Source organism: Amblyraja radiata, chromosome 38 (genome assembly GCF_010909765.2).
Source record: "Amblyraja radiata isolate CabotCenter1 chromosome 38, sAmbRad1.1.pri, whole genome shotgun sequence".
NCBI lineage: Eukaryota > Metazoa > Chordata > Chondrichthyes > Rajiformes > Rajidae > Amblyraja > Amblyraja radiata.
Window position 1 is genome coordinate 2832786 of NC_045993.1, and position 17500 is coordinate 2850285.

The following is a 17500-nucleotide window of genomic DNA, read 5'->3' on the forward strand; positions in this document are numbered from 1 at the left end:
CTGCCTTCTCTCCATACCCCCTGATCCCTTTAGCCACAAGGGCCACATCTAACTCCCTCTTAAATGTAGCAAATGAACTGTGGCCTCAACTACCTCCTGTGGCCACATAATAGTCTGAAGCAGGGACCTGACCCAAAACGACACCACCAGTTCCCCATTTTCTCCAGAGATGCTGCCTGACCCGTTTTAGATTAGATTATACCTTTAATAATCTTTTACAGGAAATTACAGTGCCACGACAGCTTCAAGACAGACATAACACCACACATTTCCTCAAATGGCTTCCATACTTAACAAGTTAAAATACAAGTTAAAATACAAGTTAAAAAACAATTAATTTAAAAAAAAGTGCAGTTATTTATGCGCATTATATAACCTTATAGCAGCTGGTAAACAGGACTTCCTATGTCTCTCAGTTTTGCACATTGGTGCAATCAGCCTCTGACTGAAGATGCTGCTCTTGATCACCTTCAGGGCATGGAGTGGGTGAGTGGGGTTGGTCATTATTGAACCCAGTTTGTTCAGAGTTCTGGCCTCTGCCACCTGCTGGACCGTTCGTTGCTCAACCCCGACCACGGAGCCGGCCTTCCTGATTAGCTTGTCCAGTCTGTTTTTGTCCGCTATGCGGGCGCCATCTCCCCAACAGGCCACAGCAAAAAACAGAGCACTGGCCACCACTGAATGGTAGACACTGCACAGTAGGGGTTGGCAGATGTTAAATGACTTCAGCCTCCTTAAAAAATACAGTCGGCTTTGTCCCTTCCTGTACACCGCCTCCATATGACACTTCCAGTCCAGCTCACTGTCAAGCTGCACCCCAAGGTACCTGTGATTAGCGACCACCTCCACCTCAGTGCCCTTAATGGTGATTGGTGTTGCTTGAGTCCTCCTCCTCCCCCTCCTGAAGTCCACAACTATCTCCTTGTTTTTTTTGGTGTTAAGATGGAGGTTATTGTGTGCACTCCACTCCACAAAGTTACTTATTATGTCTCTGTACTCCTCCTCATTGCCCCCTTTGATGAGGCCGACAACAGCTGTATCATCCGAAAACTTCTGCAAAAAGCAGCGGTTGGTGTTATATTGGAGATCCGCTGTGTAGATGGTAAACAGGAACGGAGCCAGCACAGTTCCTTGTGGAGCCCCTGTGCTGCTCAAGATGGTGCCCGAGACACTGTTCTGTAGGCGCACGTACTGTGGTCTGAGGGAAAGGTAATCCAAACACCACAGTTTTGCGTCTATTTTTAACATTAAATAATAATAATAATAATAATGTCTTTATTTATATAGCACATTTTTAGTCAACTTGCATTGACCCCAAAGTGCTTCACACAATTACTTCCATACAGACAGGCAAAGGTGGGTGAAGTGTCTTGCCCAAGGACACAACGACAGTATGCATTCCAAGCGGGATTCGAACCAGCTACCTTCCGGTTGCCAGCCGAACACTTAGCCTATTGTGCCATCTGTCGTCCAATTAAACCAGCATCTGCTGCTCCTTTTCATTCCACACTAGTTCGACATTATCCCATTTTCACACCCACCCCCTACACATTTACAGCAGGCCAATTAACCTACAACCTCAGGCATCTTGGGGATGTGGATGGAAACCAGAGCACCCGGAGGAAACCCACGCGGTCACAGGGAGAACGTGCCAACTCCACGCCACAGGCAGCGCCCGGGGTCGGGATGGAACCGGGGTCTCCGGCACTGGCGAACCAGGGCAGCGCGTCCACACAGCAAATGTTAGAGCTTTGGAGAATCGAGCACAGGCTGATCATGGTGGACAGCTCGCTAAAGGTGGCCTGACGGCACGGTGGTGCAGCGGGTAGAGTCGCTGCCCCACAGCGCCAGAGTCCCTAGTTCGAACCCGACTACGGGTGCTGTCTGTGCGGAGTTTGCACGTTCTCCCCGTGACCCGCGTGGGTTTTCTCCGAGACCTTCGGTTTCCTCCCACACTCCAAAGACGTGCAGGTTGCAGGTTAATTGGCTTTGGTGTAAATGTAAAATTGTCCCTGGTGTGTGCCGGGTAGTATTTGTGTGCGGGGATCGCTGGTCGGCAGGGACTCGGTGGGCCGAAGGGCCTTTTTCCGTGCTGTATCTCTAAACTAAACTGCACTAAACCACACAGATGGTTAAAGTGGAAATGTGCATTCAGCGTGTAACAGTTTGTTGTGCGTGGATACGGCAGGTCGAGGAGGTCATGTCTGTGAAGTCTAGGGTATGTGTTTTGGAATCTGAAGGTTGCAATGCCAGTTCATGGATGTCAGTGTACGGTATAATGATGAGACAGATGTCACGCACCACTTTGGACATCGCCGCTGGAGAGCCACACTCCCAACAAGCTGCAAGCTCCTCGAGATGTGGCCGCACTTTAGCCCCACGCTCCTGATCTCTGGTCGCCTGGGACGGAGCGGGGGGGTGGGGAGGGAGGGGGGGGTGGAGAGAGGAATGGGAATGCAGAGATGCTGCCTGTCCCGCTGAGTTACTCCAGCAATTTGTGTCTATCTCCGGTGCAAACCACGTCTGCAGTTCCTTCCTGCACAATATGAAACTGCAGATCTCCTTGGGCCTAGATCTACACGTAGAAACGTGGACAATAGGTGCAGGAGTAGGCCATTCGGCCCTTCGAGCCGGCACCGCCATTCAATATGATAAACAATAGACAATAGACAATAGGTGCAGGAGTAGGCCATTTGGCCCTTCGAGCCATTCAATGTGATCATGGCTGATCATCCCCAATCAGTACCCCGTTCTTGCCTTCTCCCCATATCCCCTGACTCCGCTATTTTTAAGAGCGCTATCTAGCTCTCTCTTGAAAGCATCCAGAGAACCTGCCTCCACCGCCCTCTGTGAGGCAGAGAATTCCACGGACTCACCACTCTCTGTGAGAAAAAGTGTTTCCTCGTCTCCGTTCTAAACGGCTTACCCCTTATTCTTAAACTGTGGCCCCTGGTTCTGGACTCCCCCAACATCGGGAACATGTTTCCTGCCTCTAGCGTGTCCAAACCCTTAGCAATCTTATGTGTTTCAACCGGAGTTATACCGGAGAAAGTTGTCAGTGGTTACATGGATATCTTCTTCAAGTGTCTCATCCCATAAAAATTAATCTCCTGGGGCTTATGTAGTCACCCGAGTCCCAGAGATTATATTACAAGCTGTAACCGACCCGTCTCGCAGTTATTCCATGCAAGACGCAACCAGATTATCATTTCATACACACCGTGCAGGATGAATTTCCTATGCAATTAGTGCACATCACCCAGTGTATCTATTAACGGGACCCGTTCACAAGTTTCTTATGAAGCTTATAACAAGACTTTCTTATTGAGTTCATAAGTGATAGGAGCAGAATTAGGCCATTCGGCCCATCAAGTCTACCCCATTCAGTCATGGCTGATCTATCTCTCCCTCCTAACCCCATTCTACTGCCTTCTCACAAGTCATAAGTGATAGGAGCATAATTAGGCCATTCAGCCCATCAAGTCTACTCCGCCATTCAATCATGGCTGGTCTATCTCTCCCTGCTAACCCCATTCATTCTCCTGCCTTCTCCCCATACCCTCTGCCACCTGTACTGTGTTCAGGTACTGTGCACAGAGTATTGTGTTCAGTCCAGGACACCATTGTTGTAGGCTTAGATGCTTGGAAAGGGTTCAGAGAAGATTTACAAGGATGTTGCCAGGACTGGAGGGTGTGAGCTACAGGGAGAGGTTGAGTAAGCTGAGACTCCATTCCATGGAGCGCAGGAGGATGAGGGGTGATCTTATAGAGGTGTATAAAATCATGAGAGGAATAGATCGGGTAGATGCACAGAGTCTCTTGCCCAGAGTAGGAGAATCGAGGACCAGGGGGCATAGGTTTAAAGTGAAGCAGCAAAGATTTAATAGGTTTAAGAAAGAACTGCAGATGCTGGAAGGGAGGCAAAAATGCTGGAGGAACTCAGCGGGTGAGGCAGCATCTATGGAGAGCAGGAACAGGCAACGTTTCGGCTGAGATACTCCAGTGTCGACTCCAACTGGAATGTACCTAGGCACATTTCACTTCACATGGCACATGGCAAAATGTGTGTAGTATATCAAAGGGCTGTGGTACTTTGGAAAGTTAGTTAGATATTGAGGTCTTTCCTTGGTAAACCAGCATCTGCAGTTCTTGTTTCACGCAGATCAATAGACAATAGACAATAGGTGCAGGAGTAGGCCATTCGGCCCTTCGAGCCAGCACCGCCATTCAATGTGATCATGGCTGATCATCCCCAATCAGTACCCCGTTCCTGCCTTCTCCCCATATCCCTTGACTCCGTTATCTTTAAGAGCTCTATCTAGCTCTCTCTTGAAAGCATCCAGAGAACCTGCCTCCACTGCCCTCTGAGGCAGAGAATTCCACAGACTCACCACTCTCTGTGAGAAAAAGTGTTTGTTTCCTCGTCTCCGTTCTAAATGGCCGACCCCTTATTCTTAAACTGTGTGTGTGCGTGGCCCCTGGTTCTGGACTCCCCCCAACATCAGGAACATGTTTCCTGCCTCTAGCGTATCCGAGCCCTTAACAATCTTCAACAAAACCCAAACCCTCAACAACAGGTCACGGGGAGAACGTGCAAACTCCGTACAGACAGCACCCGTAGTCGGGATCGAACCCGGGTCTCTGGCGCTGCGAGCGCTGTAAAGCGGCAACTCTACCGCTGCGCCACAGTGACCGCCCCCTTTCCATTCACCCCCTGAGCCGGGATAAAGAGTTGCAGGCAGCCACGCGCATGATGACCACCCTGGCACATAATGACGGCATATAACCGATGCCAATTCAGCCGGCAAGTGCCAGCGCCACCGCCAACAGCGTCCACGTCCCCGCCAAGACTGGACGTTGCACTTGGCCAAATCCTCTCATTGTTGTTCACCCTGATGTGAAAAATGAAGAATAATCCCTATTTTCGTCGCCTTTAAAGGCAACATTTAAGAGCTTCCCTTTACTTATCTCAGTGGCATAAGAGTCCTTAAAAGGAGCTAATAGATCGATAGGTATTTAATCCACTCCTAAATTTATCAGCCCTTGTCACAGCCAAATTAAATCTAAATTAATCTTTCGTGTTGGGAGATCCCATATCATATGATATTCTTCCTTTCCCAATGCTAGTGAGTTCAAACGAAAGGGGGGGGGGGGGGGGGGTGGAATGTTTCCTAGAGTTATGGACATTCCGTTATATAAAAGGCACCTTTTATTAGAACAGGTAGGATCGGCCCTCAGCATAGGAGCGGATTTGAGCGATCCTTACGACATTCTGTGGGTCTGAAGAGGCAAGTTTGTGAAAGGGAACTCAAGTGGGAAAAGAATCCTGGTGGTCTCCATTCGGGCTTTGCATTGCCAAGTGTTTGCAGTGTCTGGGTTTGAGGTAGGTTGGTGGTCAGGGTGAGAGGAGACCCCCTTTGCCACTACGGTGGGAGATTGCAACCTTCACGTGGACCGCCCTGTTTCGACGAATGCAATCAACCCGGCGTGCACAATCAAATAAGATCAAACATCTACAACTTTAGGCTGTGCACACCGCACGCAAGAAGAAGAAGAAGAGACCCTCTTTGCGTTCTTTGTGTTCAGGGCCGACATTAATATTTTCGGACGTGTGGCCGGCGATATTAATAGCCCGCTTTTGATTAAGGCAAAAGCGAATGTGATACAGACTTGTTTCTCACCACCCGATCCTTCAGGAGGCGAGAAAGGGTTAACGGTTCCCAGAATAGACCGGGAGTGAAGTACATAAGGGTTGGTCGGGACTGCGTTAGGCGTCACCCATTGCACCTCCATCACCATCTCTTGATTCCTGCAGCCCGCCAGCCAAACACCAAGGTAAGCCTCTGGAAAGGGCGTCGACACCAGGAAGCCTTCGGAGAGCGGACGGGGGCTTTTGGAGTCAAGGGAGAGGATGTTTCCGCCAGTGGGAGAGTCTCGGACCAGCGGCTCATGAGAGCCGCAGCCTCAGAATTAAAGGACACACCTTTAGGAAGGAGATGAGGAGGAATTTCTTTAGTCAGAGGGTGGTGAATCTGTGGGATTCACTGCCACAGGCGGCTGCGGAGGCCAGGTCAGTGGAAAGGGAAACGAGAGATATAGATGGTGATGTAGAGAGTTAGATTTAGCTCTTAGGGCTAACGGAATCAAGGGATATGGGGAGAAAGCAGGAACGGGGTACTGATTGTGGATGATCAGCCATGATCATATTGAATGGCGGTGCTGGCTCAAAGGGCTGAATGGCCTACTCCTGCACCTATTGTCAATGTTTCTATGTTTCTTTATATTTAAGGCAGAGATAGATAGATTTTTGATTAGTGCGGGTGTCAGGGGTTATGGGGAGAAGGCAGGAGAATGGGGTTTGGAGGGAGAGATAGATCAGCCATGATTGAATGGCGGAGTAGACTTGATGGGCCGAATGGCCTAATTCTGCTCCTAATGATCTAATGAGAGAAAGGGGCGAAGTCTTTGGTAGAGTGAGGAGAAGGGGGAGCTGTGAAGGGAAACCTATTCACCTTAGAACATTTGGATGAAGTGATGGAAAAATGGAGTGAATGAGAAAGAGGGAGAAAAGAGGAAAGAATAATGTGAGAGGAAGGAGAAACGTGAATAAGGAAGGTCAACATATAATGGAAATATGTCTGAATAAACTAATAACAAAATTAGTACATGGGAGGCAAATATATCGAGCAAATTAGGCAGATTTCAGCATGAGCAGACTATAAATCAGAGGACATTATTTTTGAGGTAAAATGATTCAAAGTTTTTCGCTTCAGAAATTGACAAGAATTTTTGTCACTCCTTATCAATTGGTGCCTTTCATTGTAGCATGTGGGAAGGAACTGCAGGTGCTGGTTTAAACTGATGGTAGATAGAAATACGCTGGAGTAACTCAGCGGGACAGGCAGCATCTCTGGAGAGAAGGAATGGGTGACGCTTCGGGTCGAGGCCCTTCTTCAGACTGAGAGTCGGGGGGTGAGGGAGACGAGAGATATGGACAGCGAATGTAGAGAGATTTAGATCAAATGAATAGAAACATAGAAAATAGGTTGCAGGAGGAGGCCATTTGGCCCTTCGAGCCAGCACCGCCATTCATCGTGATCATGGCTGATCGTCCCCTATCAATAACCCGTGCCTGCCTTCTCCCCATATCCCTTGACTCCACTAGCCCCTAGAGCTATGTAACATTGATAAAGGAGATATGAGCTAGGTGAAAACGAGTTGCGGACAATGAGACTCAACAGGATGACTTTGAGGTAGTATAATGGCTTGTGTGGGGGAGGGACGGAGAGAGAGGGGGTGCAAGGGGCTACTTGAAGCTAGAGTAATCAATATTCACACCACTGGGCTGTAAGGTGCCGATTTAAGTTTTTATTGGAGAATGCATCTCCTAGAAGATATGTCTAATCCCACCCACCAACAAGCTTCATTGCAGGAACAATATCAGGAATTATAAAGTTCAAATCAAAAGCCAGAACCGATCATTTTTGGTTAAATTTTTTTTTTAATTGTTTGCGAAACCAGATTAAGAATGGGATATTGGTTGATGGGAGAATTCAGGTAACTGCTCAGATCGGGTAGAGTCTCTTGCCCAGAGTAAGGGAATCGAGGAACAGAGGACACAGGTTCAAGGTGAAGGGGAAAAGATTTAATAGGAACTTTTTCACACAAAGGGTGGTGGGTGTGTGGAATGAGCTGCCAGAGGAGGTAGTTGAGGCTGGGACTATCCCAGGATTTATGAAACAATTAGACAGGTACATGGATAGGATAGGTTTTGGAGGGATATGGACCAAACGCAGGCAGGTGGGACTAGTGTAGCTGGGACATGTTGGCCGGTGTGGGCAAGTTGTGCCGAAGGGCCTGTTTCCACACTGTATCACTCTAAGACTCTAATTGCAAAGGAGAATTGTTTTAACAGTGTTGGAGTCTTTACAGTTTTCTAACTTTTATTTTTATGATATGCAGAATGGTAATCTTGAACTGAATGTCCATTTTGTGCTGTGTGTTGTTTTGGTCATCAATTGTAATGGGATGTGTTTAAGAAGGAACTGCAGATGCTGGAAAATCGAAGGTACACAAAAATGCTGGAGAAACACAGCGGGTGCAGCAGCATCTATGGAGCGAAGGAAATAGGCAACGTTTCGGCCCGAAACCCTTCTTCAAATGTAATGGGAGACAATTTTTACATTGACCACTGGGCAAGGTTCAATGACTAACTACTTAATTTCTACAGCTGACATGAAATGGAAGGGACTGCTTACTGTGGGGCGCAGACTCGATGGGCCGAAGGGCCTGTTTCCGCACTGTAACTCTAAACTAAACCACTTTGAGCAATGCCCACCACCAAAATGATCATCCTTTATTATTCTAAAATCCAGAGGGTGTTCCTTAAGCCAGTCGGCAGCTGACAACCCTAAATACGATCCCAATTACAGCTCGCAGCCTCTCCCTTACCGGGTAATTTCTTTATCATGTTTCAAAAGCCTTGATAACAGAATGCCTTCAGGACCTTTGTGCCTATTAGTGGCTATCAATAGGTCTTGGCTTCAGGAGATGGACACAGAGTGCTGGAGTAACTCAGCGGGCCAGGCAGCATCTCGAGAGAAAAAGGAATAGGTGACGTTTCGGGTCGAGACCCTTCTTCAGATTGTAGTGCTTGTCTTGTTTCAGGTGTAGGAGAGAACTGCAGGTGCTGGTTTAAATCGAAGGTAGACACAAAGGGTCTCGATCCAAAATGTGGGTCTGAAGAAGGGTCTCGACCCGAGACATCACCCATCACTTCTCATATGACAATATATATGTGTGTCTATATATATATAGTGCCATATAATCATGTATAATTCTGTTAATATGTATATAATAACATGATATATGATAAACATACTATAAAATATATTTGTGTATCTATATATATTGCCATAAAATCATGTATAATTCTGTTAATATGTATATAATATAACATAATTATATATGATAATATATACTATAAAATATATTTGTGTGTCTATATATATTGCCATAAAATGATGTATAATTCTATTAATATGTATATAATATAACATAATTATATATGATAATATATACTATAAAATATATTTATCATTTATAATATAATATAATATAATATGATCGATAATGTTTTATTATTAATGTTTAACATTTTATGTGTCATTCCTAACTGTCACTGTATGTCATGTTGTTACTTGCGGGCGGAGCACCAAGGCAAATTCATTGTATGGGAATACTTGGCCAATAAACTTATTCATTCATGGTATATGATTATATCAATATATATATATATAATGTAACCTATAATTATATATGATACAATATAATATATAATTAATAAATAAAAATGTAATATAATCCAATGTATAATGATATAATTAATATAATATTTAAGAAGGAACTGCAGATGCTGGAAAAATCGAAGGTAGACAAAAATGCTGGAGAAACTCAGCGGGTGCAGTTCCTTCTTAAATTTATATTAATATAATATATAATTTTCTCTTTGCGTACGGCTTGCACAGGCTAAAGTTGTCGGTCAACTTGTTCTGTTTGATCTTAACTGTTTGTGCACGTCGAGTTGATTGCATTAGTCGAAACATGAAGGTTGCAATCTCCCACCCCATAGTATATAATAATATTAATATCCGGTTTAAATCCGATGTTAATCTGATATTTATCCTGTACTTTAAATAATTTCCGATATTAATCCTGTGCTTCAAGATGCTGATGACAGATGTACTTGCCGCTGAAGACATCAAAAATGCTCTCAAAGCTTTCCACGGTGAGTTCCGCTGGTGATTCATTGATCCAAGGGAGGTGGCTGTAACAGGCACGGAGAGATCGAGAATGTCTCATGGCAGGCCATACCTGTGAAGGAATAGATAACAGAGTTATCCTTGGAGCGCAGGAGGATGAGGGGCGATCTCTTCGAGCTGTACCAGATCATGAGAGGAATAGATCGGGTAGAGTTTTTCCCCAGAGTAGGGGGATCAGGAACCAAGGGACATAGGTTCAAGGTGAGGGGGAAAGATTTAATAGCAAACTGAGGGGTAACTTTTTCACACAGAGGGTGGTGGGTGTATGGAACGAGCTGCCAGAGGAGGTAGTTGAGGCAGGGACTATCGCAACGTTTAAGAAACATTCAGACAGGTACATGGATAGGACAGGTTTGGAGGGATTTTGGGCCAAACGCAGGCAGGTGGGACTAGTGCAGGTGGGCAAGTTGGGCTGATGGACCTGCTTCACTCGCTGACTATTGCATTGGCACATGGATATGCAGGGAAAGAAGGGATATGGATTATGTGCATGTATAGGAAGGAACTGCAGATGCTGGTTTACACTGAAGATAGGCACAAAATACTGGAGTAACTCAGCGGGATGGACAGCATCTCTGGAGAGAGGGGATGTGTGACGTTTCGGGTCAGAAGGAGGGTCTCGACCAGAAATGTCACCCATTCCTTCCGTCCTGAGATGCTGCCTATCCCGCTGAGTTACTCCAGCATTCTGTGTCCATCTTGGATGAGGCGCATGCTGGTCTTGGCATCACGTTTGCCGCAAACATTGTGGGCTGAAGGGCCCGTTCCCTCGCTGTACTGTTCTACGCGTAGGAAAGAACCTGGTTTAACCGAAGGTAGGCACAAAAAGCTGGAGTAACTCAGCGGGACAGGCAGCATCTCTGGAGAGAAGGAATGGGAGACATTTCGGGTCGAGACCCTTCTTCAGACACTTTGCAGTCGCCCATTCTTCTCTGCAGAGATGCTGCCTGTCCCGCTGAGATAAGGGCCTGTCCCACTTGCCGATTTTTTTCGGCGACTGTCGGCATCATTGACTGGCGTATCAGGTCACCGAAAAATTCGCAACATTTTTATTTCACCTCCGGAAATGTTCAAAATCTTTTGGCGACACTGATATGACGGCGGCAGTCACCGAAAAAAATCGCCAAGTGGGACAGGCCCTTTACTCCAGTATTTTCTATGTTGTATCTTGTTAAGCGCAAAGTTTGCAAGTGTGGGTATTTGCCTGACGATGCCACCTCTTTACCTGCCCAGACCCCGGCAGCTTCAACCATAAGAAGTTCTTTGAGATGGTCGGTTTGAAGAAGAAGACTGAAAAGGAGATGGAACAAGTCTTCCATATTCTCGACCAAGATCGGAGTGGCTTCATTGAAGAGGAAGAGCTCAAGTAAGATCCAACTGCACAAGACACACAACTGGAGCATGGGGCTCGGGGTATGAAGTCTTTAAAGCATTTTCGGTGGGATGCATCACAGCACGGTTTGGGAACAGCTGAATCCAAGACCGTGAGAGACTGCAGGGATTTGGGAATTGGTCTTTGGACTTCACAGACATTGTGGGCCGAAGGGCCTCTTCCCACGCTGTACTGTTTCATAGAAACATAGAAATTAGGTGCAGGAGTAGGCCATTCGGCCCTTCGAGCCTGCACCGCCATTCAATATGATCATGGCTGATCATCCAACTCAGTATCCTGTACCTGCCTTCTCTCCATACCCCCTGATCCCTTTAGCCACAAGGGCCACATCTAACTCCCTCTTAAATATAGCCAATGAACTGGCCGCAACTACCTTCTGTGGCAGAGAATTCCACAGATTCACCACTCTCTGTGTGAAATTTATTTTTCTCATCTCGGTCCTAAAAGACTTCCCCCTTATCCTTAAACTGTGACCCCTTGTTCTGGACTTCCCCAACATCGGGAACAATCTTCCTGCATCTAGCCTGTCCAACCCCTTAAGAATTTTGTAAGTTTCTATAAGATCCCCCCTCAATCTTCTAAATTCTACCGAATACAAGCCGAGTCTATCCAGTCTTTCTTCATATGAAAGTCCTGCCATCCCAGGAATCAGTCTGGTGAATCTTCTCTGTACTCCCTCTATGGCAAGAATGTATTTCCTCAGATTAGGAGGCAGTTTCCATGTGTAGGAAGGAACTGCGGACGCACCAAAGATAGACACAAAACGCTGGAGTACCTCAGCGGGACAGGCAGCATCTCTGTAGAGAAGGAATGGGTGACGTTTCGGGTCGAAATTGTGGACGCAGGCAGCCCAGACCATCACACACACAAACCAACCTCCCTTCCATCGACTCCATCTACACCTCACGCTGTCTCGGCAAGGCCAGCAGCATCATCAAGGATGAGTCGCACCCCGGCCACTCCCTCTTCTCCCCTCTCCCTTCAGGCTAAAAGTACAGAAGTGTGAAAACGCACACCTCCAGATTCAGGGACAGTTTCTTCCCAGCTGTTATCAGGCAACTGAACCATCCTACCACAACCAGAGAGCGGTCCTGAACTACTATCTACCTCATTGGTGACCCTCGGACTATCTTTGATCGGACTTTACTGGCTATACCTCGTACTAAACTTTATTCACATTATTCCCTTTATCATGTTTCTGTACGTACACAGTGGATTTGTACACAGTTGTAAACTTAAGACAACAAACTTAACTAATCTAAAACTTAAAACTAAAGATAGATACAAAAAGCTGGAGTAACTCAGCGGGTCAGGCAGCATCTCTGGAGGAAAGGAATAGGTGATGTTTCGGGTCAAGAACTTCTTCTGCCATGTTGGAGAGGAGAGCATTTCTCTGGGCAGCACGGTGGCACAGCGGGTAGAGCTGCTGCCTCTCAGCGCCAGACACCTGGGTTCGATCCCGACTACGGGTGCTGTCTGTACGGAGTTTGCACGTTCTCCCCGTGACCAGCGTGGGCTTTCCACGGGGTGCTCTGGTTTCCTCCCGCATTCCAAAGACGCGCGGGTTTGTGGGTTAATTGCCTTCTGTGCAGGGATCGCTGGTCGGCGTGGACAGGGTGGGCCGAAGGGCCTGTTTCCGCGCTGAAGAAGGGTCCTCGACATGAAACATCACCCATTCCTTCTCCCCAGAGATGCTGCCTGTCCCGCTGAGTTACCCCAGCATTTTTGGGTCGATCCTCGGTGTAAACCAGCATCTACAGTTCCTTCCTGAAATACATTATCATTCTCCTTTCCACAGATCTTTATTAAAGAGCTTTGCAGCGGAGGGTCGGGACCTGTCTCCCAGTGAAACCAAATTATTACTCGACGCTGGAGATGACGATCACGATGGCAAGATCGGAAAATCAGGTTAGTGTATTTTTAAGGTAGACAAAAATGCTGGAGAAACTCAGCGGGTGAGGCAGCATCTATGGAGCGAAGGAATAGGAGACGTTTCGGGTCAGACTGATGTGGGGGTAGGTGGAGGGGGGGTGGGAAGAAGAAAGGAAGAGGCAGAGACAGTGGGCTTGTGGGGGAGCTGGGAAGGGGAGGGGAAGGAGGGAGAAAGCAGGGACTACCTGAAATTGGAGAAGTCAATGTTCATACCGCTGGGGTGTAAACTGCCCAAGCGATATATGAGGTGCTGCTCCTCCAATTTGCGGTGGGACTCACTCTGGCCATGGAGGAGGCCCAGGACAAAAAGGTCGGATTCGGAATGGGAGTGTCTTTTTAGTTGAGTTTAGTTTAGAGATACAGGATGGAAACAGGCCCTTCGGCCCACCGAGTCCGTGCCGACCAACATGTCCCGGCTACACTGGTCCCACCTGCCCGCGTTTGGTCCATATCCCTCCAAACCTGTCCTATCCATGTTCCTGTCTAACTGTTTCTTTAACGTTGGGATAGTCCCTGCCTCAACTACATCCTCTGGCAGCTTGTTCCATACACCCACCACCCTCTGTGTGGAAAGGTTACCCCTTAGATTCTTATTAAATATTTTCCCCCTTCACCTTAAACCTATGTCCTCTGGTCCTCGACTCCCCCACTCTGAGCGAGAGACTCTGTGCATCTAACATTGTCACAGGTGACAATAGTTCATTCATCCGTTCATTCATTCATTCTTCTGACCACTTCACCGTGACGACTTACTCCGTTTTAGAATTTAGAAGATTGAGGGGGGATCTTATAGAAACTTACAAAATTCTTAAGGGGTTGGACAGGCTAGATGCAGGAAGATTGTTCCCGATGTTGGGGAAGTCCAGAACAAGGGGTCACGGTTTAAGGATAAGGGGGAAGTCTTTTAGGACCAAGATGAGAAAAAAAAAATTTCACACAGAGAGTGGTGAATCTGTGGAATTCTCTGCCACAGAAAGTAGTTGAGGCCACAGTTCATTGGCTATATTTAAGAGGGAGTTAGATGCGGCCCTTGTGGCTAAAGGGATCAGGGGGTATGGAGAGAAGGTAGGGATGGGATACTGAGTTGGATGATCAGCCATGATCATATCGAATGGCGGTGCAGGCTCGAAGGGCCGAATGGCCTACTCCTGCACCTATTGTCTATGTTTCTATGTTACTATGTTTTCTCGCCTCTGTTCTTCCCCCTTTTGTAGAGTTTACCAAACTCGTGCAGCAATCGTGAAAGACCTGAGCCAGCCCAACCGTTCTCTCACCGCCATCACCTGATCAGGAAGGGCAGGCCCCACCGGGGAACGCCGCAGTCAATGCCATGTCCGTCGCAAGCTCCTTCTATTTATTTGTACATTTTATACTCCTGTTTGTGCCACAAGATGCTGTCAAACAAATAAATGTCAAAGGACAAAACAGCTTCTGTGATATTTAGTTTATGGAGGAACTGCAGATGCTGGGAAATCGAAGGTAGACAAAAAATGCTGGAGAAACTCAGCGGGTGCGGCAGCATCTATGGAGCGAAGGAAATAGGCGACGTTTCGGGTCTTGACCCGATCTATTCCACTCGTTATTCTTTGTACACCTGTATAAGATCACCCCTCATCCTCCTGCGCTCCAAGGAATAGTGACCCAGCCTACTCAACCTCTCCCTGTAGCTCACTCCCTCTAGTTTTGGCAACATCCTGGTAAACCCAAAAAGGCGAAAAGGGACTAATTATAAATAACTTTTTTATTTATTTATTGTGAGTAGGTTATAGGAATGAATTGGAGCCGTCCAGAGCAATTTGTGGGAATCTATTGATTCTCATGTTCTTTTGCTGAAGGTTTTTCTCCGAGATCCATGGACATTGAGACTAATGGAGATGGCCATGCAGCCATCCATGTTATCAATGACTATCTTCTGGGTCATCGGCTTTCTTGAGATGGGGTTGTAAAAGCTGCTGACTGGGAAATCTCTTCCCCCCCCCATCTCGCCATTGTAGATGAAAGAACGACAAGGGAGACACAGGGTGGGGCAGATTTCTCTGTGGTCTATGGCAGCTCCACCTGGAGAGAGATGGGCTCCTTGGATCTGGTGGAGCCCAATGTGTCAATCTCAATGCACATCTGCGGAGGGAAGTGGAGAGAGAGGGAGGGAGGGGGGAGTGAGGGAGAGGGAGGGAGAGAGAGAGGGGAGAGGGGGACAGAGGGAGAGACAGAAAGAGACATAGAGGGAGAGAGGGAGAGAGAGGGAGGGAGAGATGGAGAGGGGGAGGGAGAGGGGGATAGGGGGGTAGGGGAGATGGGGAAAGAGAGATGGAGAGAGGGAGAGAGGGAGAGAGGGAGAGAAGGAGAGGGGGAGAGAAGGAGAGGTAGGGGAGAGAGAGGGTAGAGAGAGAGTTTGTTTAATATGGGAGTTTAGCTTAATGTAATTCAATTTTGATTTACAGCATGGAAACAGGCCCTTCAGCCCACTGATTCCATGCTGGCCATCGAGCACCCGTCACACGAGTGCTACGTTATCCCACTTCACCACCATCGGCAAGTCGTGGGGCCATTCGGCCCGTCGAGTCTACTGGCCATTCTATCAGGGCAGGTTTATCTGAGATCCCTCAACCCCGTTCCCCTGCCTTCTCCTACCCACTGTCTTCGGGGTGATGATGCCAGACGCCCCCCCCCCTCCCTCCCCCCCCCCCCCCCCCGGCGTTCTGCTCTGCTCTGCTCGTCGCCATGGATACTCACCGGTGTCTGAGCGCACCGGGCGAATGTGTAGGCTTTGACCACGGCAGCCAGGGCAACCTTCACCAGCATGACGCTGACCTCACTCCCCACTGTGGCCAGCGGTCGGAGGCCAAAGGGCAGGAAGCAGTGGGGGTCACGGGCAACTTCCTCCGCGCTGGTGAACCTACCCACATGGAATAAACGTCAATCTACGGGCTGGCTGCGTAGCACGTGGCCTCAACAGCCTCAGAGTAAAAGTACCTTCAGGTCAGCTCGACATAGACTACAATACCTACACCAAACCCAAACCAATTAGGAGCAGACGAGGGCATTCGATCCAATTTGTGATCCCAGCTACAAAGACAGATGTGTACAGCAATTCGTTCTTCCCCCGCACAATTAAAGCATGGACTAATCTCCACCCAACTATAGTTACCCAACCAGATGCAACTAAATATAAGGTAGCTCTTTCTTCCCAATAACCCTTTCTGGCTTAAGCCGTCTCTTCACCACCTCCAGTTTAAATTCCATTTGGAATATTTAGATCAGATTAGTTTAGTTTAGTTTATTTTAGAGATACAGCGCGGAAACAGGCCCCTCGTCCCACCGAGTCCGCGCCGACCAGCGATCCCCGCACACTAAAGGGCCTGTCCCACTTGAGCTTCAATAGCGCGTGATTTACACAACATCATTTACGCGTCTTGACGCACGAGTTGCGCCTCGTGCCGCGCACGTGTTGTGTGCATGGTGCGCTAACGGTGCGTGGTGACGTAGGCAGTGACACGCCATCGCGCGCGGCGCCCCAGGATTTTGGGATGTACAAAATCTTCGCGTGACATGCAAATGACACCCAAGTGAGACAGGCCCTTAACACTATCTTACACACACTAGGGACAATTCACACATACACCAAGCCAATTAACCCACAAACCCGTACGTCTTGCTATGGGTGCCAGGCACGGCTAGATTACCAAAATGGCGGGCTCCTGGTTACCTGAGTGGGTTAAATTGGCACGGCTGGTGCCAGTATTCCCGGCTATGATGCATGACCCAGATGGGAACGACCACCCGGATCCCTCTGGGAATCTTCACGTGGCACGCCACGGTAGACCGCGTGCACGCCGCCTGCACCCACACCCGCGGCGGGAACAGTCTCAGCGTCTCCTTCACCACCAGGCCCAGGTATTCCATCCCCGCCAAGCCCTCGTAGGTCAAACCCTGCCGTTGGAGGAACGGGAAACGAAGACCAGTGATGAGTATCGTCGACATCAGGGTAACGGTTTACACCGAAGACTGGAGTCGGAGAGATAAGCCGGAGTAACTCAGGGCTAGACTGGGCTTGATGGGTCGAATAGCCTAAATCTGCTCAGTCATCGAGTCCTAGTGATACAGCATGGAAACAGGCCCTTCGGCCCAACTTGCCCACACCGGCCAACATGTCCCAGCTACACTAGTCCCACCTGCCCGCGTTTGGCCCGTATCCCCCTAAACCTGTCCTATCCATGTACCTGTCCAACTGTTTCTTAAACGTTGGGATAGTCCCAGCCTCAACTACCTCCTCTGGCAGCTCGTTCCATACACCCCCCACCCTCTGTGTGGAAAAGTTGCCCCTCAGATTCCTATTAAATCTTTTCCCCTTCAC

The 17500-nt window shown here is 48.0% G+C and overlaps 2 protein-coding genes across 2 annotated transcripts in view; one reads left to right on the plus strand and one right to left on the minus strand.

Moving 5' to 3' along the window:
• Window positions 1-5762: 5762 nt before the first annotated feature.
• Window positions 5763-14573, plus strand: pvalb (parvalbumin). The gene is made up of 5 exons (XM_033013232.1): window positions 5763-5835; window positions 9714-9787; window positions 11055-11187; window positions 13013-13122; window positions 14361-14573. Exons 2-5 carry the CDS (start codon window positions 9727-9729, stop codon window positions 14387-14389), a joined length of 333 nt encoding a protein of 110 aa, XP_032869123.1. The 5' UTR covers window positions 5763-5835; window positions 9714-9726; the 3' UTR covers window positions 14390-14573.
• A 616-nt stretch (window positions 14574-15189) lies between these two features.
• The window catches only part of LOC116966784 (cytochrome P450 3A29-like), a 16142-nt gene continuing 13831 nt past the window's right edge, over window positions 15190-17500 (minus strand). The window contains exons 12-14 of the mRNA XM_033013124.1: window positions 16853-17076; window positions 15880-16042; window positions 15190-15264 (exon numbers count right to left, since the gene is read on the minus strand). Coding sequence (XP_032869015.1) covers window positions 15190-15264; window positions 15880-16042; window positions 16853-17076 — 462 coding nt within the window. The remainder of the gene's footprint in view (window positions 15265-15879; window positions 16043-16852; window positions 17077-17500) is intronic.